The 27498-nt window shown below is 40.2% G+C and overlaps 2 protein-coding genes across 2 annotated transcripts in view; one reads left to right on the top strand and one right to left on the bottom strand.

The window, feature by feature from the left end:
* The window catches only part of scfd2 (sec1 family domain containing 2), a 138835-nt gene extending 121169 nt beyond the window's left edge, over positions 1–17666 (bottom strand). The window contains exons 1-2 of the mRNA XM_012851471.3: positions 16835–17666; positions 14670–14838 (exon numbers count right to left, since the gene is read on the bottom strand). Coding sequence (XP_012706925.3) covers positions 14670–14838; positions 16835–17648 — 983 coding nt within the window. The 5' untranslated portion in view covers positions 17649–17666. The remainder of the gene's footprint in view (positions 1–14669; positions 14839–16834) is intronic.
* On the top strand, positions 17233–21834 carry fip1l1a (FIP1 like 1a (S. cerevisiae)). The gene is made up of 9 exons (XM_036141682.1): positions 17233–17534; positions 17593–17669; positions 18150–18190; positions 18328–18374; positions 20364–20422; positions 20631–20735; positions 20835–20947; positions 21147–21223; positions 21819–21834. The coding sequence occupies exons 1-9, from the start codon at positions 17233–17235 to the stop codon at positions 21832–21834; spliced, it is 837 nt and encodes a 278-aa protein (XP_035997575.1).
* The last annotated feature ends 5664 nt before the right edge of the window (positions 21835–27498 follow it).

Raw genomic sequence — 27498 nt, 5'->3', positions numbered from 1 at the left:
ATGACCTTAAACATGCCATTAATGCTTCCATTACACTTGCAGTAGAACAAGTCTGCAAAGAAGAATGGGCTGCCAAGGGTAGCACAACCACCTATTAGTTATTTGCAATTACTTTTGCACGTTGGTTTCAATAATGTCTTCCCTTCGATAAATGAAAATTTCATTTGAAACTTGCTTTTTCTATTTATTGTCTGTTTTTGTCTGATATTGACATTTGTTGGATGACCTGAAACATTTAGGAGTGTCACAAAGGCAAAATCTGAAAGAATTTGTAAGGAATTCACATCATCCAGTTTAGATTTAGCTTATTTTATATTTTTCAACTCATTCTATATTTTTGAAAGAAGTTTAAAAATCAATAATTTGATTTTTAATCTTAGTTTTATTATTATACTTAAGCTTGTGTGTATCCAACAATATTGTGAAAAAAGTATTAGTCGACTAGCATTGGATTCTTTTCCCAAATAAATTAAATGTATTCAAGTTAAGAAAGATTCTGCTGCATTAAAAGACGAAATTATTTGAGGGATTTTTACACAACTTCAGCAAAGGGGCCAACAAATGTTAACTAGATAGAATATACCCATTAAAAATAAAATAAAGGAGACAGAACATTAGTCCCGTTTTTAGCATCACAGTCAGCATGGATTTGCATTTGTTTTGGCTGCTCTGTACCACATCTTTCACAAACTTTTTTACACTCCTCCTCAGACTCCAAAGCGGGTCTTCACAACTGCCACCGCTCAATTTCAGCAGATAATGGAAGCAGCTTGATGTTGCACCACTTTACAAGATCAACGTTGCTTTCTGGTTTGTTAGTTTACAGACTTTAATGGTAAAAAAAGAAAAGAAAAGACATGGCTGGTTTCTTGTAAATGTCCTCCTCTAAACATTCCCCTACAGGAAGGGGCAAAACATGGGGGGGCGGGTGAAGGGAGGATGTTGGACCAGAAGCAGACCTGGCCTTGGGTTTGTGTGTGTTTTCTGGCAAAGAGGACCAAATGACCCGGCAAATTTATGCAGCACAACCGAGAACAAGGAGCTCAGCAGGAAAGTGAGGAAAAAGCACAATCCGAAAAGGAGATGTCACTGGCTGGTTATCATTTCTTGTGTTTTAGGGCAGATCAATGTTGTAGACCATAATAAAGCATTATAGGCTGTTTATGGGAAAACGTAGGAATTTATGTGTCAGATCGTGGTTACAGGCCTGGATACAAGCTGTCTATGGAAACTGAGGAAGTTTTGTGAGGTTGGATGCATTTTCACAAGTGATGTCATCTAAGTTTGCCCCGACTGAGGCTGACTCATGCTTTGGTAAAGTTAGAATGACCTGACATGCTTGATTGCAGTTTATATTTCATGAGAATTTGAAACGAACGCCAAATAAGTTCATAGTTTTAAATGAAACAATTCAGTTCATCTAAATAACTTCAACAAATGTCCTTCACATACACTGGACGATAGATGCTAGCAGAAGTTGCTATATCTTGGTTCCCAACTTTCCCCATTGGGAGACAATGAGAGTTTTCTTATTCTGTTTTTTTGGAAAGATTTCCATAAAACACTTTAGAAGCACACAACAGAGCACAAACTAATCTAAAATAATAATTAACTGAATAAATTAGCATGTGTGTATAAAATTCACATATGAATCATTCATGCAACTGTATTTGTATCCTTTGAAAGTTTTGCGGTTTTGTCACTTTACCATTAACTTTATCATTTTAGGACATCATGTGATCGACCAACACAAAGCAGCATATCACTGTGAAGTGAAAGGAAATATCCTTCTCTCCAAATTCTGGAGAAGTTTGTATTTAGCCTGCTTTACTTGGACACCCCTAAACAAAACAGTGCAACCAGCTGCCTCACCTCATCAGGAAATAATTGTGGCAGCATTATGTTGTGGGGATGCTTTCCTTCAGCAGGGACAGGGAAACTGGTCAGAGCTGTTGGGAAGATGGGTGGAGCTAAATACGGGGCAATCTCAGAAGAAAAGCTTTTAGTGGCTGCAATAGGTTTGACACAGCGGTGAGATTTTCTTTCCAGTCGGACAGCAACCATAAACATACAACCACTGCTACAATGGTACTGTTTAGATCAGATTGCCTGTCCCTGGTCGCTTGACATTTCGCCTCCTTCTTGAAAAAAATGTGCGTGGACAATGCTTCCTCTGGTCTGTTCAACTGACTGTGCCGAACATTGATTTTACCAAGCGAGTCACGGTGCTGTATGTAATGAGGAAATTAGAGACAGTACCCTGGGTCCTCCAGAGACGCACCCGGTTAGACGCGTACCACCAGCTGCGTCTGGATGGAGGTCTCTTCCATCGCTACGACCGTCTGTCCAGGACCCAATGTGAGGACCCGCTGCCCTGCTTCGGGGGAACGGATCTCCCTCCGGGACGAGAACTACAGGTGCTCTATGCCCGCTGCAGAGTGCCTGTCCATCTGTCTTCGGTCAGTAAATTCATCATTACTTAATAGAAATTTAGCCTAATCGTGCTGACTAAATATGTAATATTTAGGAAACATTTCTACACTTAAATGAATGGATGAGGACTACCCTTTATACGACGTAAGCTGACAAAGAAGTTCAGATTGTTGAATCAGATTGCTGTACTCGCGGGTCTACCACTCTATTCATAGTTTCGCTTTGCTCTATTCGCCCAATTCACACCATTCGCATTGCTTGAAATGCGTCGTGCACATCGCCTACAGTTAATTCGCTCCTTATCACGCCGTTACGTAGGCATAACGTGTAAATCACTCGCTGCTCTAGCCTTGTTCGCGTTCGGTGTGAACGCGCCTTTAGAGAGGCCCAGTTTAAGTCCAGATCCAAGTCTGATTAGAACTTTGTGGCAAGACTTTGAAAGATGCACTTCATCCAGAAACCAAACCTAAGCTAATTTGCAAGAATCGGAAGGTGATAGCAGATATAGACATCCCAAAAAAAACTGTAAATGTAGGGAAAGGTGATTTTACAAAGCATAGACTTAGGGAGGTGAATACTTCCACATGCAATGCTTTTCAGATTTTTATTTGCAAAAATGTTTGCACACTTCGCAGAATTTTTCCTCCACTTCACAGTCGAAGAGGCCTACTTTGTGTTGGTCTGTCATGTGAAATCCAAATACAATAAGGCAAAAAGATCCACGGACATAGATACTTTTGCAAGGCATATAGTTAGAAAACGTTTTTTTACAGCATAGGCAGATGGGTAAAACATGTGGTAACATGAAAGGATGAGGAAGGAGGTGCAGAGATGTTGGCCTCTTCTTCCTCTCGTGTCTTGGCTACTCCGCCGTTTCATCTGAAACCCATCAGTATGCACTCTCCCAAGGAAAGGGGGCTGGAAAAAGCACAGCAACATCTTTGGGGGTGCGTTTATCAACTTACTAAATAAATCCGCACAACCCTTTGAAAGGGGAAAATGTGCTCCGTAGCGCGAATCAAATGGCAGCAGCAGAGGACAGCATATTAGACAGAAGAGGTTACGTTATCTCCGTCTCGATGGGAACACGGAGAACAAGATGTTCAGAAAGTAATCTACGTGATTTATGTACTGAGGCTTTTGGTTTAAGACACCTTCCACGTTGGAAGAGAGAGCAGGATCGGGCGGGGAATAAGGCAGAGACAACATGAGGATGCATGGGTGCCCTGAATTGCCAGATAAAAACTGAATCTCTGCATCTGCAAATAAATAACTAAGTTTGGTAGGAGAAAAAGAAAAACTGCTGTGGGAGAAGGTCACAAATACAGCCATGAATCAGAAAATTTGCATAGGCACAATTAACACAAAGTAAAATAAATACTTTATAAAGTAATCTAAAATCAGGTATTTGCCGACACAGAATTCCTCTCCAGAATTTCATTAAAGTTCACAAAGAAAATCACTGTATTTGTCTCTAGATTTCCTCTTCATGCTGAAAAAGTTCACGGCCGCTGCAGAATCAGAGGCAGAGGAAGGCGACCCCGGAGCGTTGTTTACATTGTTTTACTCCACTGAAACGCAAGGCAGATCAGCAACAGTGGAGGGGGGTGTTAGTTGCTTAATTAGGAACTAATGGAAGCAGAAGTGCCAGATAGTCAGGGCAAAGAAATCTTTATTTACAAATCTAATATCCAATTTCTCATGTAAGGGACCTCTCCCTTGGAAAAGCTTAAAGAAAAACAAGTCGACCTATTTAGAAACTGTTTTACAGTAATTGTGACAGTGCTTTCACTGCTTTTACATTGCGTTGTGCCTGTTAAACGTAATAAAATGTGTTAATACACAGTATGTTTCCACTGGCTACAACCAGGGTAATAAAGACAGTCCAGCATGAGTAGAAATGGTTAACCATAACCTACAATAATATGTTTCATCCATTTAGTTTCTGTACTCTCATTTTATTTGGGCTGACACAACTCGTCAACTTCCATCGACGATATCCACAATAAAAATCTACTGACATCAATACGGATGCCTCATCTTATGAATTCTTCTCATTTTTGTAAAAGAGCTACAACTGTTTTTCCAAAGTGCCGAGCAGGAACCGTCCTGATGTTTGTGGAGCCCGCGGGGAGGGAACAAAGCATTTTGGGTCAAGAGAACTTCTGCCAAGAATCCGAAAAAATTATGAAATCAGAACAATTATGTTGACTTTTCTTGTCGATGTATTTGACAAATTGCGGCAGCTCTACATGTCGTAAATACTAGTAATTTTAAAGTTAGTTTTTTTTTGTTATGTTTATTTCTAGTTCATTCTAGGGGTGAACAATAATTACATATAAATATATATTAAGATAACTAACTTTATTCAATAACGGTGATATGACGTTTCCAATATTTCAATCTACATTACAGTCTATGACAGGCATCTGTTGTGGGCATTCTTGGAAGTCTGAGGCATTTATTTTGTTCATATCAATACCTTAATTATATTGTATTGACTGAAAAAATAAGAAATATATTGTGATATAAGTTTTGTCAAGATCTAGTTCATTCTCATATTTGACATTTTGAAGATGCAAAGCTTGTTTTATTTGTGAATACATAAATAAGAACTGTTTATTTTTGTCATGCTGGAGGGCACACTTTACATATAATTCATACTTTGAAGTGCAAAACATGGGTTACACCTTGTTTTATAGGATGCAAAAAAAAATTAAGAACATTTGTGTAAAACATAAAAACCTAACTAAATATACTAAATATAATAACTAAATGTATACTAAATATATTAGAAGCATTCACAGGGTCTGGTGCCTTTGTCCAACAATCTACGGGTGAGAGGAGGGGTGCACTCTAAACAGGTTGCCAACCTATCATAACAGCAACACAAGGGTCAAACAACCATGCACGCACATGCTCAACTGAACCTAACAGGCTTGATTTTAGATGAAGCCAGAATACCTGGATAAAACCGGTGCAAACATGGGTTTAAACATGGGCGCAAACTCCATGCAGCAAGGCCCCAGGATTTGAACCAAGGAACGTCCTGCTGGAAGGTGAATGTGTTAGCAAGTGGACTACCATGCAGACCAATGATGAGATGATGATGTGTCAGCAGTGGTTGACACCATTGCTGACACAAGAAGCTCAATTCAAGTTATTGCTGGGAAGGATGATCGCGCGACCTACATAATCACAGGCTGGACTTCATCCCAGGTTTCCCATTTGGTCAAAACTAGCATCCTTTAGAACGCCGTTCAAAGGTTCTTGTCCTCGGTTCAAACAAACCTGCTGCTCTATATGAAGCGCTCTATATAATGGACATTGTAAGTGTAATAACAGAGTAGAGTTGTCAATGAGTAACTTCCATGATTTAATTTAGTTGTTTAAGCCACTGTTTTATGTCTGAAAGAAAAACAACGTCAGCACCGTTGGGAACCACAACAGAACGAACATGGCCGCTTTCTGAACCGCCTTTCTATTCCTCTGGAGCGTAAAAACAGGGTTAGCCATCCTCAAGTGTCTTTCATTTGTTCCATTCTCTCGACACTTGACTATCTCTGTTGTTTTTGTCACTTTTCCCACACCACCCTCCCTAAAAATCCCTTACTTTTTTATTCGCGCTCCTATTTCCCAGCTAAGACAGAAATAGGTGTTTTTCCTCCGTGCTGGCGGTATGTATGCAGGGTCTGCAGGCTTGATTTAAGGAGAAGAGATTTTTTTTTTTTTTTTTTTAATGGCAGGGTGGGGTCAGTCTCTTCCTGAGGGAGACTCGGAGCACCTTGGCCACCCATGCTCTGCTCTGCCCACACTGCACACGCTCCAACCTCGCCATCAAGGTCCAAGACAGACAAATGACGGGTGTGTGGGGGTTCAGTCTGAGACCGGGGGAAACTCTGTGCCCTCTGCCAGTGCAGCTCAAAGGACCTTCTCTGGATGAAAAAGTGGCCGTGAAGCCAAGCACAGCAAATTACACAGATTGGGCTTCAAGGGAAATGACCACAAAGACACACACAGACACATATATAGATATATTAAAGACACAAAAACTTCCACTGCCACTGTCTTTGCACAGAATGAAAAGAAAAACACAGCAAACTGCTCATCTCAAAGTATTTACTAATTAAACAATCTTATAGAGGAAGATGACAACAAAACCCACCATAAGAAAAGTGTGCGCAAGTGGAAGACCTCTCACACACACACACACACACACACACACACAGATCCACACAAAGCAGACCTTCTCTCTGGACTGATCGCTGCAACCACAGAGTGTAAGTCAGGTTGTAGGGTTTGGCATATTCTCACCAGGTTATGAAAGATAATACAGCAGTAATTGCAAAGTAACTGTGGGGTCTCGCCTGCAGCGCTAGAATCAACAACCACCCACAAAATGTTTAAGACACAGTGATCTAAAACAAATATCCTGGAATTACTGGGGGAAAATATCGTACGAAGAGGTTCAAATTAAGCCTACACCTAATATATAAAAGGTTTAAGACGGTCTACACAACAAAACCAATCAAAACATACTAAAAATAGCCTTGCAAATCATAGGTGTGTAAACATCCAGTAGGAGGAAATTAATTTTGTGGAGCTCAAAGGCTCTCACAGTTCAAATTTAGCAACAACATTACTTTTAAGCAAAAGAAAAGGTTTATTTCTGCCTGATTGCGAATGATTTAACTGTATGAACACATCTAAAAATCGTACGCATACAGAGTGCCGTCTTCAACGTAGTGGAGTGCTCATCATAAACGGTGCCTGTGGCGAGCTGTGCACTTAAAGGCTCTTCGGCATATGGGGACACCAGTGTTCCTCTGCAGCGCTTCAGTCTCTGAAGCATCTGTGATGAGGCTCGACTGGCCCATCTGCTCTGAGACAGCACCGGCAATAAAACTCCTGCTGATCGCCCTGACCCCCGCTCCACACAAACACTTCTGACTCCTTACTGTGGTTTGCAACCAAAATGTTAGGAACAAGTACATGAAATGTGATTGTAGATATGGACTAGCCAAATACTGTCGGAGCACGCCAAACTTTAAATTGTCTCAAAACGGCTAAAAACCGTCCAGCGTACAGTTTCTGTGGTTGTGGTGCAAGAGCTATGGCAGCACTGACCCCTCCCCCGTCTGTTGCTGAGCACTGCTGGTCAGCGAGCTGAAAGAAGTCAGCTACATGTTTGCCTCACTTGAAAAAAAAAAGAAATTCGGCTCTCTGGAAATATTTCAGGTTGTGAAAAACTACAGGAAGTCATGGAATAGAAACTAAAGGAGCATCACGCATCACTTTTTTATTAATTACACTACTGTTGCAAAACCATGAGTGACATCTCTGTTAGGCAGCCAACTGCTGACAAATTAACCAGCTAGGATAAACCTTCAATATTTGCTACATAATACAGACAGGAACAGCAAAAAAATATATACTAAAGGAGAGTAAATAAAAAATAAATTGACCTTAAATAGTCTACTCAAATGCTTACGCAGCTAAAATTAACAAGTTTTTAGTTAATATTTTTGCTCAAGTATATAGATCAAATGTAATTATTGATCTAGAGATAATAAGTAGACTTTACATACTGCAAACCAGAATTAGAAATGTAATCATGTTATTTTAGCAGCACAAAAATAATTATTGCTTTGTTGTTTTTAAGTAAAAGCATCTTAATATTTTTTTTCAAATAAGCATACAATAAATGAAATACTGTGCCTGACATGAACTAAGCTTAGGCAATAAATACGCATGTTTAGCCATTGGTTGCTACTAATCAACTACAGATAAACAGCTCATACCAGGCAAGCATAAATAAATCTATAAAAGCAGAAGTTTGAGCCCGTTTGAAATACTATTTAATAATATTATACCACAACAACAAAATGGACAGATATCAGACATAACCTCGCAGAAGTGCCTGTTAGCACTCATCACCCTGTGAAAAACTGTATCAGACCAACGTTTGGAGCCTACAGTTCCAAAGAAAGAAAAATAGTTGCTGCAAAATACAAGTGCAGGAGAGGTGGCTAAAAATAAACACAAATGGCAGCAAGTCTTAGGTTCACAAAACAATCTGAAAACTGAATCTGACTCCAACTAGCGGGCCAAACCACATCCCACCCAGGCAAGGCTAAGGGTCCATTTGCCCCTTGGCAAGTTCATACCCTGCATCCTACCTTTTATACCTGCAAAAATACATTTCATACCGATGTACTTAATTATTTAGGGATCTGTTTCTTTGTAACTGAATAATTTCAATATCCTGTTGGGTCCAGCAGATTCTGAAGGAATGTGACAAATTAAGACTCCTGACAAAGCTCCTGCTGGTGTTCTTTCTTATTTCATTGTAAAGCTTTGGCTCCGTTTATGCAATGTGGAGTTTGACCATGATGTTTACTTTAGGGTACATCAGGTTTCATGATCAACTTTTTTTTTTTTTTTTTTTTTTCAATTGGAACATGTACAGGGTTACATGTCATGGCACTTCACAGCATATCACAGAAAAAAACAACAACATATAGCAAGGCACAGTACATGATAGTGCCAAAGTAATAAACCAGAATGTACACAGACCAGATCAAGTTTTTAATAAGCCTTTTGATTCCAATAAAGCAATACGTGTATATATCATATCATTGCAATAAATTTCTGCTTAATGTTTCTCCAACCATAGTGCCCTTTTCCACTAGGTGACGCTAAAAGAAGCTTTTTTCTATACACTGTGAAATGTGCATAGTGAATTTTAAAATTACTAATTTCTAATCTGCATATAATGGGGAGAGACAATCTATTTTATATGGTGTGAGGTAGCCTGGCCAAAGTGGCTAAAGAAGGCAGTAGGCAGACGATGTCCAGTGTAGCAGGTGGTTTATTTACAACAATAATAGTGAAAATTTGGATTTACGAAAATTCAAAAAAAAAAAGACAACAACAACTCAGAGGTGTTATAGTAAATAAACTGTAAAAATGCAAAGCATAAACAAACCTGGGATAGTATATGGATTGCAGACTACAGAATAAATGAGATATGGCAAAATCAAGCAAACAAGTGGTGTTGTCACCCACTTTGTCACATACAGATTTAAAAAACAACAACAACCTAAACACTAAAACTGGCATTTAAAGTGTAAGTAACCCAATGTAAAAACATAGCCCTGCCCCCAGAGCATTTTGGGAAAATGCCACCAAAGGGGGCAGTGCTGAGACACGACCAAGTGTGGAGATGAATGGAGGGGGTTAAAAAGGGGTGTGGTCGGGATGAGGGAAAGTGACATCAAATTTGATATGACCAAATAATCAAAGTACCTAAATTAAAACACAATGCTGGCTAATAAAATGCTCACTTGCATAACGCTATCGATCAATGCTCGCAACTCCACCTCAAGACTCACCGCGGTGGCGTGTCTGAGTGAGATGGTTTTATGGTCCATTCAGTTTGAACTTAAAAATCGGAACATCTCATTTGGCATTTGTGAAAAAAGATAAACACTATTTAACATTATTTACAACATTTAATGGGATTTATTTGTCCAAGAGACACAGATGAAACAAAACTTAAAAGGTCCCCATAGAACTTCCTGTACTTCCTGCGGAGGATGAGGAGAGCCCACCTGCCCCCGCCCATCCTCACGACCTTCTACAGAAGCACCATAGAGAGCATTCTGACCAGCTGTCTCTCTGTGTGGTGTGGAGGCTGCAGCGCCTCTGACTGGAGGAACGTGAGGAGAGTGGTGAGGACAGCAAAAGGGATCATCGGGGCTCCTCTCCCCTCCATTAAGGACATTTTGTCCCAACGCTGCATGTCCCGAGCCCATAACATCATCAGAGACCCCTCACACCCCCACCATGGACCGTTCTCCCTGCTCCCCTCTGGCAAGAGGTTTTGCAGCATTCGCTGCAGGTCCTGCAGGTTCTGCAACAGCTTTTCCCTGTTGCCATCAGACTGTTGAACTGTTGAACTCTGAACTGGACTCTGCATCACATTTGCATCATTATTTTGCACTACAAATATTGCTGAACTCTCATTATCAATTTGCCTTTTTGCACCATTATTGCCTTTTTGCACCATTGTTGCCTTTTTGCACTATTATTGCCTTTTTGCACATAAAAAAAATGGCTGAACATTCTTCTGTATACTGTTTTTGCACACTGTTTTTATTCTCCTGTAGTGTTACATTCTTATCACTGCTGCACTTTATATTGTAATGCTGCCTATTCCACCTGCAATCCCTTACACGGTCGTACGCCGTATGCAACAAAATTTCGTTTTGTATGCACTCAGGACATACAAAATGACAATAAAGTTGTCCAAGTCTAAGTCTAAGGACTTAAAGACATTTTCTTCAAATTGTCAAAGCGGGTAAGAAATTAACTACAAAGGAATGAAAGTGAGGAGTACCTAGAGATCTAAAATTTGTTAATATTACCCCAAGCACTTCATCATTAACACTTTAAATCAATTGTTATGAATAACCATTGGCTTTTAGGCATCCCCACAGCTTGGGTCATATTTGAACTCCTTCAACACGACAAAGATCAAAGACAAAACCAGTACATGTTCAATTAAATTGCCTGTAAACTAAGTTTATGATGCAGCACATAAAAAAAGAACAGAAGCACGGTCCAAAGAAACGGTAGGCCATAACTTTCCCTGCATGATGAGACAGAAGACAATAACTGCAAGTTAATCCTGCTAATGGCTGTTCTAAAAGCTACCGAGTCATCAGTTCTTAGGTTTTCCATACCATGCTTGGTGTGGTTTTTAGAAAACAGCTTATAGGAGAGTGTAAAAGATCCTCTCATCTGAGGATGTTTATCCAAGGGATTAAGAATCTGATTAGACCAGATATTCTTTATCATGTCATGATAGGTACAGCCTACAAATTTAAAAAAATAAAAATACCTTTTTCTTTGGTATTTGTAAGCCTTTGTGAAATCGCCATGGTTACACCTAATGCATCCCAGGTCCAGCCACCAAACCTTGCCTCCAAGTCAAAGTGTTTTCCTCCAGCAACCACATAAAGGGACAGACGCTGAGTGGAACACATGATGTAGGACTAAATGCTGCCATGAACAACAGCCTCACCGCAGGCACTTAACACATGCACCTGCACAGCCAAGACCAGAACAACTGGCACCCCATGCTGGTCATGTGCTGCTTCCTTCAGCCCAGAGAGGAGTGGCTCCGACTGGTGAATTAGACTTTCCATCCTGACCCAACACACGCGTGGCCAGTAAATTAAAGATTTGTGGTTTAGTAAAATGATTAAATCAATTATGTTTTCTGTTGAGAGTGTGTTAATGCAATATTGGCCATGATTTCCTAAACATAAAAGTCATCCTGGGTGGCATTTTAACTACACTGACAAGATGAAGGAGACTGTAAATTAGACAAAAAAAGGGAAAGCTAGGAAAACTGTGTTAGTCAAGGGGGGGGGGGGGGGGGGGGGGTAAGGGTTTAGTTAACTGTGTTGGAAGTTAAGGGGGGGAAACAATCATACAAAGAGCGTTGGAGCTATCCATATGTAGATAAAACCTCCTTTGGTTAAATTGCAAACTCAGATTTATTTAATATTTGTTTAAAGTTCATGAGACAATGACTTTGCAACCAAGTAAAAAGCGATCCAGTGCACACACACAGCTCCACAAGTCAAAACAGGAAGTCCACCTGTGTGCATTCACCTTAAAGCACAAATACCACTGTTCTGCAGAGGCGTCAGACGTTTATTAAAGCAACTGTAAACAAATGTGATTTCCACGCTGAATATTCAGGGATCAATCAAAAATAATGCAATGATAAAATTGTGGAGAAGTTTGAAGCAGGGTTCGGCTATAAAACACCGTCCCAAACTTGAAACATCTTACAGTTCTTTGTTCAATCTCTCATCTGAGAATCTGAGGACAGGACAACTATTAGTCACACAGCGGACAAAGCGGACCTCAATGCAAGAGTGGCAAGAAGAAAGTCGTTGCTGTTAGTTTACCACATAGCCGTGTAGAGGTCAGATGACACCACAACTGAGTTTCTAGCCTACATGCCAAACACTATGAGTAGGAGAAAACTAACACAGCACCGCTATCTGAACACATCATTCCCATGGTAAACACGGTGTTGGCAGCATCATGCTGTTGGTATCCTTTTTTTTGTTCCTGCAGGGAGATGGAGACTGGAACATAGGGGATTGGTTTAGATCAGGGGTCTGCAACCTGTGGCTCTGGAGCCGCAAGTGGCTCTTTGGACCTTCTACAGTGGCTCTTAATAACTTTGGCTGCAAATTATATTTTTATTATGGCATATAAATGTAATAATGACAATAAATGCAGGTTTTAGCAGTTTTTTTTCTTAGAATTATTGCTTTTAATTTTCACAACAGAATGATTCTAAAAGTGCCAGTAATATTTAATTTAAAATCAATATTTTTTCATTATGTTGAAAACTATGATTTTTTTTTTTTTAAATCATTATCCACAAACATCAACATCCCGTCCATCCTCTTTTGTTTTCCTCAAAATAGACATAAAAAAGGCATTTCTTTAACGATGACAACATATTTCCTACATTAGATCTTTATAAAAAATTAGAACTTGTCTTTTTTCAAAGGCCAGGCAACATTTGCGGCTGTGAACGAGAGTAATTCAAGTGGACTGTAGGATTATGTTTGCAATGTGACAAACCGCGGAAAGGTTTAAAGGGAAGGAATTCTTTTGCAGGAGAAAGTTCAGGTTTCATTTCTTCCTCCGTTTATTTTATGCAACAGTGATTTCACCATAAAACCTGATAACAGTTTAATGAGTTTGCTCATTTTGCAAATTGAAACAAAGGTGAAACATTTCCCGACGGTGAACATGGAGGTTTGCATCAGACACAAAAATGCACAATGCAGAAACGACGTCGACAGGAGTATAAATATGGCTCTGGAGCTTTTCATTGTTCATTTTACAAACTAGCAATGGCTTGGTGCAGTCCTCTTTCCCTGCAAATTTAACAAGTCACCTGCTAATTGTCGCCCTCTTTGCTTGATGATGTGGTGATTGGCCCTGCAATCAGAACCCGAAAGTTAATGACAGAAATCACGCTAATGGACTGGAGCCTTCTCAAAGTTTCACAGCAATCACACACGCATTGTTAGAAACCCCGGCACACTGCATCTGTATCGCAAACCAAAGGCGAAATCAGCTCTGGCTTTAAAATAACAGCTCCACGATGACGAAATCACTCGTATTTCATCTTTCACTACTGTCACAGCTTTCAAAGAATTTATTCCTCAAAAGTTGGGTAAAACAACCGACCCTTTATGAAGACTTCCACTCTGCTTTTAGAGCAAACGACAAACCTGGGATGGTGTTACAAAAGGTGAAAAAACGACTACATGCTTCAGACTACACTCGTGTGTCTGGGTTTGTTTGGCTGAACTAAAAATGCTCTTCATGTAAGGCCGGCCGTCCAGCACAGCGTCTTACTGCTGAGACTGACCCACCTTACTGGGGTCAGTGGTGTTTTCCCGCCACGGGCTCCCGTTGGGTGACATCATCAGAAAACATGCCATCAATTTCCATTGCAACTCGGAGGACACCCGTCTGCACAGCCAGATGTTTCTGAAGATATAGTTGGCATGGAAACTTGTCTCAGAGGCATAAAATCCTGAAAGACAAATAACTGTTTCCCCTTGATTTCTGTCCAGACAGTTTGGTTAAAGTGCTTTGGTCCATCCAAACCAAACTGGCCCAGCTCTGTCCTGGTAACAAGACATCCTTGTGGCTTATTATCCTCCAAAACAATCTGGTCTCAAGAGGCAAGTTTACTTTTCGCCTTTAGAAGTTCTATAGCATGAGCAGATGCCTGAACCGTTAGTTTTCAGGCCCCTGACCTCTGGAGTTAGCGTTAGGGGACACTGACACAACACCTGGTGTAAAAAATAAAGCTGAAATCCTACCTATTTGAAAGATCTACACTTTGTGCTTATCGTTAATTATACTTAACAGTTTTTATTTTACATAATAGTGTTGGGTTTTGCAGGATTTAAAACAATCTTTTTAATTTCAATACAGTTTATCATACATGTTTATCAACTTCCCCATTTGTAAAATGGATCTTAATGCATTTGAAAATTTGATTCACATGTCTTGTCAATTCTTATTTGAATTTGTGTTTGAAAAGTGATATGTAAAAAAAAAAGAAAAAAAGAAAAGAAAAGAAAAGAAAAGAAAAGGAGGTACAGCTGTACAGAACTCACTGGCTTTGAGCAAGGCAGCCGGGGGCCACGGTGTTGTGGGAGTGAGGAGTTCTCTGTACGTCCGTGAGTTCCAACATGTCCACCTGCACATCCGTCACGTGACCGGGCAATGGCTCCAGCACTGTAAGAATCTTCTCGACCAGGTTGTCGCCGTGATGACCAACAGCCCCTGTGAATAAAGAGAGGAGAGTGCATTGGTCTGGACACTGATCAGTCGTAACATTATGACCATTGACAGGCGAAGTGAATAACATTTATCTTAAAAGGTATATAGCCACATTATATGCTTAAAAAAGACCAAAAACTGTTTGATCATGATTAAAAAAAAAAGAGTTATATACACCAAGCCTCCATTCTGATAATGTTTTGAATATTTGCCCCTGAAGTTGATGTGTTAGATGAAGGAAAGTGGGCAAGGGTAAGGATTTCAGCCAAGATGCTCAACAGCTGGACCAGAGTCAGAACTGCAGCTTTTGTAGGATGTCTTAGAATGCAACATAGACTTGTTTGTTGGTTGCTCTTTATGCTCAACAAGGATTGATGTCCAATTGACAAAGCTATCCTCTTGAATAATGATATTGTGATTAACAAAAACAGTTAAATTTCCTGTTTTAAATACTCCTTGTTTACAGACGTCTTCATTTACAGGCCATTTCTCATGCTTGTGGTTAATGCAGAGAAAAGTCCAAATTAAATTGCAATTATGGTTGACATATATCGCAATTTAGATTTTGGGCAAAATCATACAGCCCTAATTTTAAATGCTTTATTAAATCTTATTTCTATGTGTTGGATCCTCAAAAGCTCCAGAGCTTCAATGCAGAAACTGTAGGATCTGTCCATAGGACCACGATAAGCTGTAGACTCCATGGAGCTGGGCTTTGTGGAAGAGCGGCCATAAAACATTATTTAGTGTGAAAAATAAGAAGGCAGTTTGAGTTTGGCAAAGGGAACGTAGGCGACTCCCCGAACGTACGGAGAAAGGAGCTCTGGTCATGAGACTTAAATAGAATTTTTAGGAAAACACTGTTTGGTGCAAACCCAACACATACGATCACCCAAGTACACCATCCCCACAGAGAAGCATGGTGGTGGCAGCATCATGTTGTGGGGAGGTTTTTCAGCAGCAGGGACTGGGAAACTGGTCCGAGTCAGGGGAAAGATGCATGGTGCTGAACAATACAGGGATATTCTGAAACAGAACCTTTCAGTCTCCCTGTGATTTGGAACTGGGGCCGGGGTTAACCTTCCAGCAGGACAATGACCTGCTTTAGAATACTGCTAAAGCAACATTGGAGGGGTTAAAGGGGGAAAATTTAAATGGGTTGCGATGGCCTAGTCAAAGTCAAGGTCCAAATCTCAATCATATATAGAATCTGTGGTTACACTTAAAGATCGCTGTTCCACCATGGAGGAGCTGGAGCAGCTTAGCCTTGAAGAATGGACAGATATCCCAGAGGCAAGATGAGGAGAGCTCATAGAGGCAGACCCAACAGACACTTGCAGCTGAAATCGGTACTAAAGGTGGAGAAGTAGTGACTTTTTTGGGGAGAAGGGGAACGTTAAAGTCTCCTGTTATTTTTGTCCTAGTTGTTGATTGCCTCACAATGAAAAATACATCTTCAAAAGGTGTGGGCATGTTCTGCAAATGAAAATAGTGAATACTCTCAATCCATGTTATTTCCAGGCTGCGAGGCAACAAACCATTGGACATTTCGGACGTGTATAGGGCGTGTAGGTGTATACTTTTGCAAGGCCTCAATCCAAAGCAATCACAAAAGCACTTTGAACCTGAAAATGGCTCATGGGCAACTAGGCTTATTGATAGATGTGGGGTGTGAAGCGAAATGGAATCCAGCCGTTCCCGGCCTTGAGGAGCACAACCATGAGGTACCGTACTGGCCTATCTATTCCTCAAATCTCAATCCAATTGAGTGCGGGAAGCAGTGGATAAATGTCTGATCCATGGATGTCTCATCTAACATGTGCAGCTAACAGGCTGGTGCCAGGTACCACAGGAAGCTTTGTCCTAATGGGCGAGGAGGGCAGTTGTGACCGCTAAAAAGGAGGAACCGGCACACTGGTGATCATAAAGTGACAACAATGACAACAGTAAGGAGGGTCATTGTCAGACGATTCCAGATGTGCTTCAAAGTAGACTTCACCTGTCAGATCCATAGTTCGGTCTATAAAGATGATCGACGCTTTATTGGGAGCCGTCTTCCTCCTGTTTTTCGCCTGGTTGTGATTGGCCAGCTCCCCTGCGATGATGCGGCTCATCGGCCCCACGGCGAAGCTCTCCTCCCTCGTCCCCGCGGCCTCAAACATGGAGTTCAACGCAGACACCAGGCATTTGATCTCGATCTGGAGCTCCGCCGGCAGCGCGTGGACATCCAGGTCGTTCAAAGCGCCAAACCTCTTCTTCTCCGGCCGCCTGGCGTTGATGCTCTCCAGGTCCGCTGGGAGCAGGGGAAACAGGCGAGCGAACGGCGGCGCGACGGTCAGCTGCTGCGACACGGGGGCGAAGACCACCGGGGAGTGCAGGACCTCCGCCGTGTAGTTCATGTTCCCCATCCACTCGCAGAGCTTCTCCTCGAACTGCTCGAACACGGGGCAGGCCTCCGTGTCCGTCGAGACGTTGTTGGCGAACAGGTGCACGGAGTGGGGGACGGCGGTGAAGACGACGCAGTACTGGAAGTGGCTGAGGGTGACGATGTCTTTGATGACGTCCACCGTCCTCCCTTTGAGCAAGGTGCTCACCACGAACACGGCTTTGGGCTCGTTCTCGCCGCCCGCTTCGAAGCTCGAAAACTGCTTGACGTTCCTGGCCCCGGCTTCCAGCAAGGCTGCAGCCCCGCCGCTCCAGTGGAGAGCCTCCGCGCACCTGTCGTCCATGAAAACCACGGCTTTCTTCACCTTGGAGAACACCTTCTCCCACATGCGGTGCGGCAGCTGTGCGAAATCCTCAGCGGTCAGCATCGCTGCTGCTGAACGGCGTCGGTAGAAGCGAGGAAAAAAGTGAAAAATAAAATAAAAATAGCCAGAGATGCTACAGAAACCAGTTGCCTCCACAAACCAAAACACACGTCTCCTCGAGGTGACGTGGCGTCTGCGCGTCGCAGGGTTTACGCGTCACCAAACGTTGCCATGGTGATAACGCGTCGCACCCGGAGAACCAACAGTTCCGAGTTGTAGAGTAAATATTTTTTTTTAGAGCGTCGGCCGTGCCTCCATAAAGAACAACAAAACAGAAAGAAGTAAAAACAATAAGAAAACACCATATTTAATTGTTTTTATTTTAATACAGACATTGTTTTTGTTTTTATTTTTAAAACAGCGTGATTTACTGTCAGGATAATTATAGTTGGTCATATCTGCGCGAGACAGCTTTCCTCTGTCCCACAGATTAACTGCTTGCACTGTTACCGTAGTCTTCATTTAGCTATAATTTCTTTACTCTTGAATGTTGTTGTTTTCCAGTCCTCATGAATACAATGACACAATGCTTCAATGTTGCTGTGGTAAGTTAAGAAACATGCTACATTCTATATTAATTTGTCCATCCTCATTTCTCTTGGATGCCCATTAATTAGTGGACTAATAATTGGGTCAATAATTACTGTCAGGCAACTTAAAGTCTAACTTACGTTTCTTTCAGGAAAACATCGATGACATGGAGGCGGAAGGTTCCCACAGTCTTCATAGGTATGTTATTCATTCCAGCAGCAAACAGCCACTATTTTCATCACCATCACCACAAGAAAAATATTTAGAATATTTCTCTTGCAATGTTGTGTGACAGTCATAAATAGTTTGCATTGTATATAGTTTCAGAAGTTGTGTTATTGTACTTAGTTCCTGAGGTCATTAATTTTTAGCTGCATCATAGCTGCAAGCTTTTGCTTTAAGCCTCTACCAGCTTTTACAGTTCAAGTGGATTTTTAACATCTTTCGTTTCTTTTCTTTCACGGGGAAAAAAGGAAGATTTTGCAAACCAATGTATAAAACATTTTCCAAATCAGAATTTTGGATATGGAAAAAATTAGCAATTTTTAAAAGCATTTTTATATATATATATATATATATATATATATATATATATATATATATATATATATATATATATATATATATATATATATAATTTTATTTTTTTATTTTTATTTTATTTTATTTTTTGTCTGAGTTGTTTTTTTATGTTGACTCGTAACAACAGAATTTTTTATTTTCTGACTTGTCACGCTTTAACTGGTAAACTTTGTTTTAGCTCCTTCAGCCTTATTGGGTCTATTTTACCTTCATGTACAGATGTGACTTCTGTATTTGTGATGCTTGCACAATAGACAGGGAGGTTGTCCTGCAACTGGCGGGTTGCTGGTTCAATCCCCCGCTCTCAGTTGTTGTGTCCTTTTATTGCCTGGAGTGGTCAGAGGGCCCGGTGGTGCTCATGTATGGCAGCCTCGCCTCTGTCAGGCTGTTGCACAAGCACAATACAAGCCATTTACTATTTATTTTCAAATAGCCTCAAATTATTTGAAAAGTGTATATTTTGACATCTGAAAAGAATTATTAGTCAACAGTTTAGATTCTTTTTTTTCTATAATACGTGTGAGCAGGTATAATGATGACATCTGATAGCTGTGCTCTGTGCAGAAACCAGGTATTCAGGTGTAATGCAGTGTTCTCTCTACATTAGTGTCCATGATCATTGTAGTTTCACAGTCCAAGTGACATCTCAGTGTTCACTGACCGTAATGTGGCGTGAAGTCGATCTGCTGGAACATTAATAAATATCTCATGCTCATTAAATCTACTGCCAGCAAAAGAATGCTTGTTTATGGGCTGGAAATATTAATGTAAGCATTCACACAAGGGCAGCATTGATTATTTCAGTGGTGTGCTTTCACAAGGCTTTTTTCAGTTTTTTTAACCTCCAATTAAATGTAGGGTGAGGTGCCATTAAAATTGCATTTAAATTTCTGATTTAAATCATATACTATATTTAAAACACATAAGATCCTTGTCTGTTGTTGGATAGAATTAGGCCGAATCGGCTGAGGTTTGAAAAGCAATGTGAAAAATCAAATGTAAATTAGCAAAAGAAAAAAGTATTTGTATTAGATGATTGTAATTTCATTTTGATCGGAGCACTTTTAACAATTTTGGATTTAGTGTCTTTAAAGAATGTATGGCCTTCTGAATAATTTGCTGTTTACTGTTCATGTTGAAGATTTGTAGGAAAAGAAAGAAATATGGCAGAAATGCAGAAGAATTATGTTTCCTTTTGTTGTAAAGGGAAATCTAAAACCTCTCACGTATGACTGGGTTGGTGATAATAAAACTGCAGTCATTTCTAAAACTGCAGTCATGTGGCTATACATGTGGTATGAATCATAGCTAAATAATGGTATGTTTCCACATTTCTAATGCATTTCTTTTTTTCTTTTTTATTGCCTGTAGGACATATTTATGAACTTGCATTAGTTGTCAGGAACCCACTTCTGTCAAGGTGTAGCCTTGTGAATTTTTCTTTCATAATGTCCTGGGGAGGAGGTGTGATGTATTACTCTTCCATTTCAAGGCGCCATTTGAAATTGGGCTATTAGCACTCAACCCAGTCCAAAGTGTGTCTCTGAGTTCAAGTTCTTCTCATGATGACAAGGATAACAGCTGTAGCAATGTGATTTCTTGCAGTTCTGGGCAAACACCCGAGAATGCTGAGTTCAGTTCTGAAATGAGGACAGATTCAGCTGGTAAGGCTCATGCTAACCTTTGAAAGAGCACCCTGAGAACAAAATGACTCAAAAAAACAAAACAAGCACACGTTTCTTAAGAAAGCAAGCATTCAGCATTCAGACATGCACAGGCTATAATCTTTTTTTATCTGTAAAAATTAAGAAAACATGTTTAGCAGTTAAGGTTAACACCGTCTTTCTAAAAAACTGTGAAAATATCTATCAGGCTGCACAAAAGAGGAGGACAAAGCTGTGTTTGAGGATATCCAGGAAGTCAATCAGTCATACCAGTGTGTGCAGCCGGTAGAGGAAAGGCCATGGAGGAAATCTGGTAAATTACTATTAGTTAGTGTACATCATCTATATGTAAGTTCGTTTAGTGTCTGTTAATCATGCATACTTAAACTCGTTAACAATTGTTTAATGTTAGGGGCTGATATCTCAGATTACTTTAACTATGGTTTCGATGAGGAAAGCTGGAAGGCGTACTGTAGGAAGCATGCCAGACTTCAAACCTTCCAATCACATATCGCTAAAGTCACGGTAAGATGAGATGTAATGAATATTTATATTCATATATATGTGGTATGAATCATAGCTAATGAATCATATATATATATATATATATATATATATAATACTGTCTTTTTTGGGACAAGTTAGAAGCATTTTTAAACACAGCATCACAACAGACAGAGAGCAGAGATTGATTGTGACTTTGGTCTCACTGTCTGGACCCCAGAGGGAGCAGGCTAAATATGAAGAGGAGGGGTCTAGGCTTTCTTCTACTTCAGGCAGATCATCTAAGAGATCTGGCAGGTCAGTAAAATTCTTTGCACTGGTTGTGCACATCCTTGTTCGTCCACATAACTGATTCAGTATTACAGCTGGGAACTGGTCGTTTCTGTCCATAACACAACAATATGACTGATGTCCTCTGTTTTTTGTTTTGTGATCGACTCAGCAGAACAATGTTGTTTTAAAAATACCACTTGTGGGGTTTTCATTTTGTATAAAGACTGAAAAAATTCCTTTATTGAGCTTTCCATTATTTAAAGTCACTGTTTACTCCAAGCAAACAAATTGTAAGTTATTATTGGCATTTAAAATATTGAATTGCAGATTTGTTGTCTTATTAATGTACAGTGCATTGCACAAGTATTCATACAAAACTTTTCATATGGTGATTTTACAAAAACAAAGTTTGTTGTAGTTTTTTAGGGCTTTATGTGATAGACCAACACAAACGTGCATGTAATTGAGAAGTGGAAGGAGCCAGAGGCATAGTTTTACTCCTCTTTTGCTGGAAAATGAACCTCTGCCTAAGTTCTTAAGTTATTTTCCCAGATGGTGCAGTATTTAGCTCCAACCACCTTCCCATAAACTCTGATAAGCTCCCGTGTCCCTGCTGAAGAGCAGCCTCCCCGTAGCATGATTCCTCTGCACCACGTTTTACAGTGGGGGTGTTCTGTTCAAGGTGACGTGCGGTGCTAGTTTTCTGCTTCTCTGTTTCCCGTATGGCCTGTGGCTGTTCTTTTAGCCAAGGCTTTCATCTTGCCACTCTTTCTTAGAGGCCAGACTTGTGGGATGCACAACAAATAATTTCAAAAGATTCTCCCACCTAGCTCATGAGCTCTGGATCTTTCCAGCTTCTCAACATCTATATGGTCCACTCGTTTGCATCCCTGATTAGTGGTCTCCATGTTTTGTGATTGTATATTAAATTACAATGGGCCTCTTTGTCACTTTTCTGATTAATTTTCTCCAGACACAGCCAGTTATTTAAGGAGGCCTGCCCTTATCTTGGTGGGTTGTAGTATTACCATACTCTTTCCATTTTTAAATGGTGGGCGGAGCGGTGCTCTGGGAGATGTCTAAAGCTCGGGATATTGTTTTTATAACCAGCTTAAAACTTCTCAATTACTTTAATCCGGACCTGTCTTCTGTGTTCCTTGGTCTTCATGATGATCATCAATGTTCTCAAACATTGATGATCATTTTTGAAAACAATGATCATCAACGCTCTTCAAAGTTTATAGTAGTATGTCACTTCATGCCTTTTATCATACCCTGATGCTCCCATCACTCTGGAGTACGGTAAACATGGACTCATCAGACCACATGACATTCTTCTATTGCCCCAGAGTCCAAGCATCAAGCTCATTAGCAAACTGAGTCCTTTTTCCAATTAGCCTCACTGACCAGTTGTGCTCCTAAGGCTACAACGCTGTTTAGTCCCAATCCATAGGGTCACAAAACGTTTATGTGATCACATCCACATTTTTTTCAATAATTTCTTTTACCATTTCTGCCATTTCTTCCAATTTCTTTCAAGTTTGTACTAATGCATTGGACAGGTTTTTCTGTGTGTCCTATCTGGCAACGTGGCAATAAGGATTGTTGTCTTAATGCCAAAAAGAGCCCAACAGATTTTATTTTCGCAAGCGGAGCCTTACTACTTTCGCCATAGTGCTCAGCTTGATTTAGTTTTGCAAGAAGCTTCATTAGAATTTATGCAGGGAATATTTCATGTTAAATGGACACTGAAACAAGAAGGTAGAAGAGGGAAACAAAGGAGAAATGGTGAAGAAAAAGAGGAGAGAAAGAGGAGAGAGCAATAAAACATCCTCAGTCTGCTTCTTCACTTGCATAGGGAGATATAAAAAGAACAACACAACCAGCTGATAAAGTACAGGTACAAACAAGAAACGCATTGATGCCATTAGACAGCTCTTGACCAAGTTTCAGTAGCTTCAGCAATCTCCTTGATTGATGCCAGTTAAATGGACTATTTTGAGACAGATTGGAATCTCTTCCACCACCACAGGATGTGTCTCCGACATGGAAATGAGAAGCTGCTCGACACGTCAGCTAGGGTTAAAATAATTTGTCGCCAGCTGAAACATAATCATCCAAGCAGTAATTATCTAGTGGGAGGCTTATTAGCTGTAGCGGTGCCTTTTTGATGGCGTTGATTGACAAAGTTTAGGCGGTATGAAGAAACTTTAAGGGTTCTGCAAATGCCTGTTTAGAGGCAGACTTAGTAAACATCTCTTAAACAACAAGGATTATAAACGGCCGTAGGGAACGATCTTGTGAGCTGGTAGGAAGGAAACAGGAGAAAAATGAAAACTTACCAGTGAGGACATTTTACATTATTCACTGCCACCTTTTAATTAGTAAAAGACAAGAACCTTCTAGAAAACTAATATTTTCTGTCATATATCACCCAACACACAGACATATTTTGATTCTGAAATGACTGGCTTTAGTAACCCCCCACCCCCCACTAGTCCTTTGGCTTGACAGTTAATGAAGACGCTCACCACAGGCCTGACTGTCAGCCAGGATGGACTGGCAGGACATAATATTTAATTAAAGATTCTTGATGATGTTCTCAACCATTGGCAAGGTTACCCTACAGTGGAGGTCATGGAAATCTAAGTGCTATGTGGGGACATGAATCTAGCTCACTTCGTGTGACAAAGCAGGACCAGAAGGGATGCAGGAGGTCATACTGTAGCATGTTATAAACTCACAAAGCCTAACACGAGATGCCTTTTTCTCAACCAACATTCAGCAGAAGGCTAGTTCTAGAAGAGAGCTGCTTGCTTAAAGACGTTTATGCAGTGTTTTTCCTTTTTCCATTAAAGCATGATATTATCCACTGGTGTTTGCAGCTGTGCAGACTGTTAGGCAAATGTGGAGTTTTCTTACATTTCCCCCCAGTTTTACATTTCTATCTCATAATATTAATAAAGGGAACTGATTTCCAAGGCCTTTTTGCGAGCAAAGCTTCAGCTAAAGTGCATGTGTGTTCTTCAAAGATGAAGCAAATAAAAGAGACATCAGGGAGCTGGAAAGTGTTCGTTAATGAGCTGCCATTGGATATCACAGTTGCTCTCTGTTTCCATGTGCAGTTCTTCTTCCTCTGATTAAGTTCTAGTGACAGAAAGAGGTTAGTGTCCCATCTGTGTGTGTTTGTCTCCGTGTGTGTGTTCTATGAGGGTTAGTGCTGGAGAGTGGCTGCGTGTGTGCGTTGGGGTTGGACGTTAGGAAGGGAGTGTTGTTAGAAGAAGACAAAATGACCCAGAAAGGAGGTTTAATGCATTAATGGACCAGTGGAGGGATGATGTAGGGCCACTGGGAGGGAGATTAGGCCAAAACTAATGCGCTCTTTTTAATATATTATAAGTGCACATCAGCATAACATATGTTCATGGTTTAAGCCTATTTGGTAACAGGAATCAAGAAAGCCTCAGTCACTTCTTGGTGTTATGTTGTTGTGTAAACTTAAAGGCCATATTGTGTGCCAACAGACAAAGGAAAGCTAACAGTACTGGGAGTGGAGGCAAAGCTGGAAGCAGCAGCAGCAGAAAGAAAGCACGCCCTTGTTGCAGCGATGCAGCCAGAGATACTCAGGTAGTGTGTGTGTGTTTGTGTAGTGAGGGAAAACGACACAGTCTCTAAAGCTATTTATAGCTCCAGATGGGGGGCAAATAAAAGAGAAAACTGTAATCTCTTTGACCCTCACTGTAAACGCGTGCAGTGCCTCTGTTAATTTGTGAGGAACATTAATCTGTGAAGGTTGAGGTCCACTTACCCACCTATGTTTGAATCAAGCCATGTCAACCTTTTATTTTTATCGAGCACATTTTATGTTACAATCACAAACCCAGCAAGTGTAAGGGGAGAAATAATAAAACAACTATAAATAATAAAGAGAGACACCATTAAAACAAAAATAAAGCAAGTCACCTTATGACTTTAGTTTAGAAAGCATGCTTGTTCCAGATCAATACAACACTGTGGATAATGACATTCTCTTATCAGCTTGAACCGGCTTCTTGATTTTCCATGATGTCACAGGAGGAAGAAACATGTGTGAGATGTGTCTTAATACAGCTACAAGTATGCTTCCAATTAATTAAAATATTGAGAATTAACATTTAGAAGCTTGAGAAGCTTTGATGTCATCTTTTAGACTTTAATCAAGTCTTTAAAGGCATTGTGAAGTGTATTTAAACTTCTGAATTTGAAGGAAGTAACAGAAATAAATAAAGAATTTTCTGGTCTTTCTAATACGTAAGAAAATAGAAATATTTTTAGTCACTCTTACTGACAGAAAACGAGACTGAGTCTGATCTAATGTCTGACAGTGAGGAAAAAGGTCCACGTCTTTTTATACAGTGTGTGTAAATATGGTTTTATTTGTGCATACACATTACTATCTGGTAATAAAATGACATAAAACACAAATAGAATTATCGATTAAACATGAAGAAAACCTAAAATAAAAATCAAGAAAACAAAAATAAGAGGTTAAATCGCCTGTTGTTTTAGGATAAGAAAAGACATTCCTTTTTTGCCCCACAATGGGGAAACTCTGGCGTGACTGTAGCAAAGACACAGACAGAGTTAGACACAGTTTATAGTAATGAAAAAAAACAAGATAATCTACTCTACAGTTAGTTCAAAAGCACCAGGGAATGAGCTTTGTCAGAAACGCCATAAGTAAAAGTAAAAGTACAAACCAGAGTAAATATTGCACAATTATTGATAATATGGCAAACTCAGATAAAAAAAAAAGAAATATTCAAGTGAAACAGTGGTAAAACACCAGCCTATATACAGAACAATATGACATAATATGCAATATACAGTAGAGTACAGCAGCATTTAGAAATAACTAATCTGTGTCCAAGCGTGCTTTAGGATCTGAGATAATGTGAAAATGATTCATGATCCGATCAGAACCGGTGCAACCATTAGCATGTTTGTAAACAGTTATTCAGTCTGTTGTGATCAGCAGAGATTATAAATCTATAATCTGTATAATTCACAGATTAATTAAGAATATAACTGGGTAGAATTGTTAAGATTATAAGGAGCGAGATAAAGCAGTCAGGCTAACTTTTTTTGTTGTTTTTACACCCTGCTTTCTTTTCTAACGTGTAATTTTTGTTGTTGCATTGCAGGTCGTTGCTGGGATTTCCCACAAGGAGAAGAATGTCACCAATTATGATTTGCCACGTTCAATCAATGTCTGCACTGTGTTTTCATTTGTGCCTCCACCATGTAAGTCACCATGCCGCAAGGCAAAACCATTATGTTTATATATATGTACATGTATATAAATAATCATTTACAGTATGCTTAGATGTTCACTTTTTATTTCTGCAAATAATTTGCTGATTCAAACTAATTGTGTGCCATTAAAATAAAACAGATGGATCATGTTTAGATTAAACACAGAGGTTTTATAGGTGGATGGGGCCCAAGGGGGACCTCCTGCTGTCCACATAACTCATCATGCAGCTGCACAAATGACTAACGGCACTATGAGAGTTTTTTCGTGAACCTGCAACACATGTCCAAATATACAGCCCTGTGGAGTAAAAGGACAGAGGTGAACACTGCTAACTTTGTGAGTGTGTGTGTGTGCTTGCAGCACATTTGGGGCCATTATATGGCTGCAGTGCAGCTCTGTATTCAGCCAGGTGTCTGTAGTTCTATCCAGGAGGTGGTCCATCAAGGCTGTCAGTCAGAGGACTTCCTCTTGGTTCTTGGAGAGAATGAGATAGAAATCCAGGAGGACTTCCTGGCGAAAGCACACAGCTGAGGATATAACATATTTTCTTCTTCAAAGGTTCCAAAATAGAAACACCAGCTTGGGCCCCTCTCCTACCCCTCATCCTGTGAGCCCCATATCGTGCAGCAAAGCCATGCCAGGGCTGGTAATGCAACCATAATATCAAACATCCTGCTGACTGCAGCTTTACGCAGAAAACACCAGCTTTGAAGTGCATATTCATTGCTTTTCTCTGTGAAGGCTACTCATGTTCTTTAAGTCGCCGGCCCAGCCTTCTCGCAAATGCAAATGGCTAACATGATAAAAATAGCCTATACAAAAAAAAAAAAAAAAAAAAAAAAAGCCCAAAGTGCTTTGTCTGCATATTCTAGCACGATAAATGTGCTGAGCAGACTGGCTGTGGGTAACAGACCAGAGGAAAAGACTTAGCTGTTTTTAATTTTTTTGTTTGTTTTCCATTGAGGTCACATCAGGTGGCAAATGGATTTCGTAGATGCAGAAT

Source organism: Fundulus heteroclitus, chromosome 9 (genome assembly GCF_011125445.2).
Source record: "Fundulus heteroclitus isolate FHET01 chromosome 9, MU-UCD_Fhet_4.1, whole genome shotgun sequence".
NCBI lineage: Eukaryota > Metazoa > Chordata > Actinopteri > Cyprinodontiformes > Fundulidae > Fundulus > Fundulus heteroclitus.
Note: the sequence above shows the minus strand (reverse complement) of the source record. Positions and strands in the feature narration are given on the sequence as shown.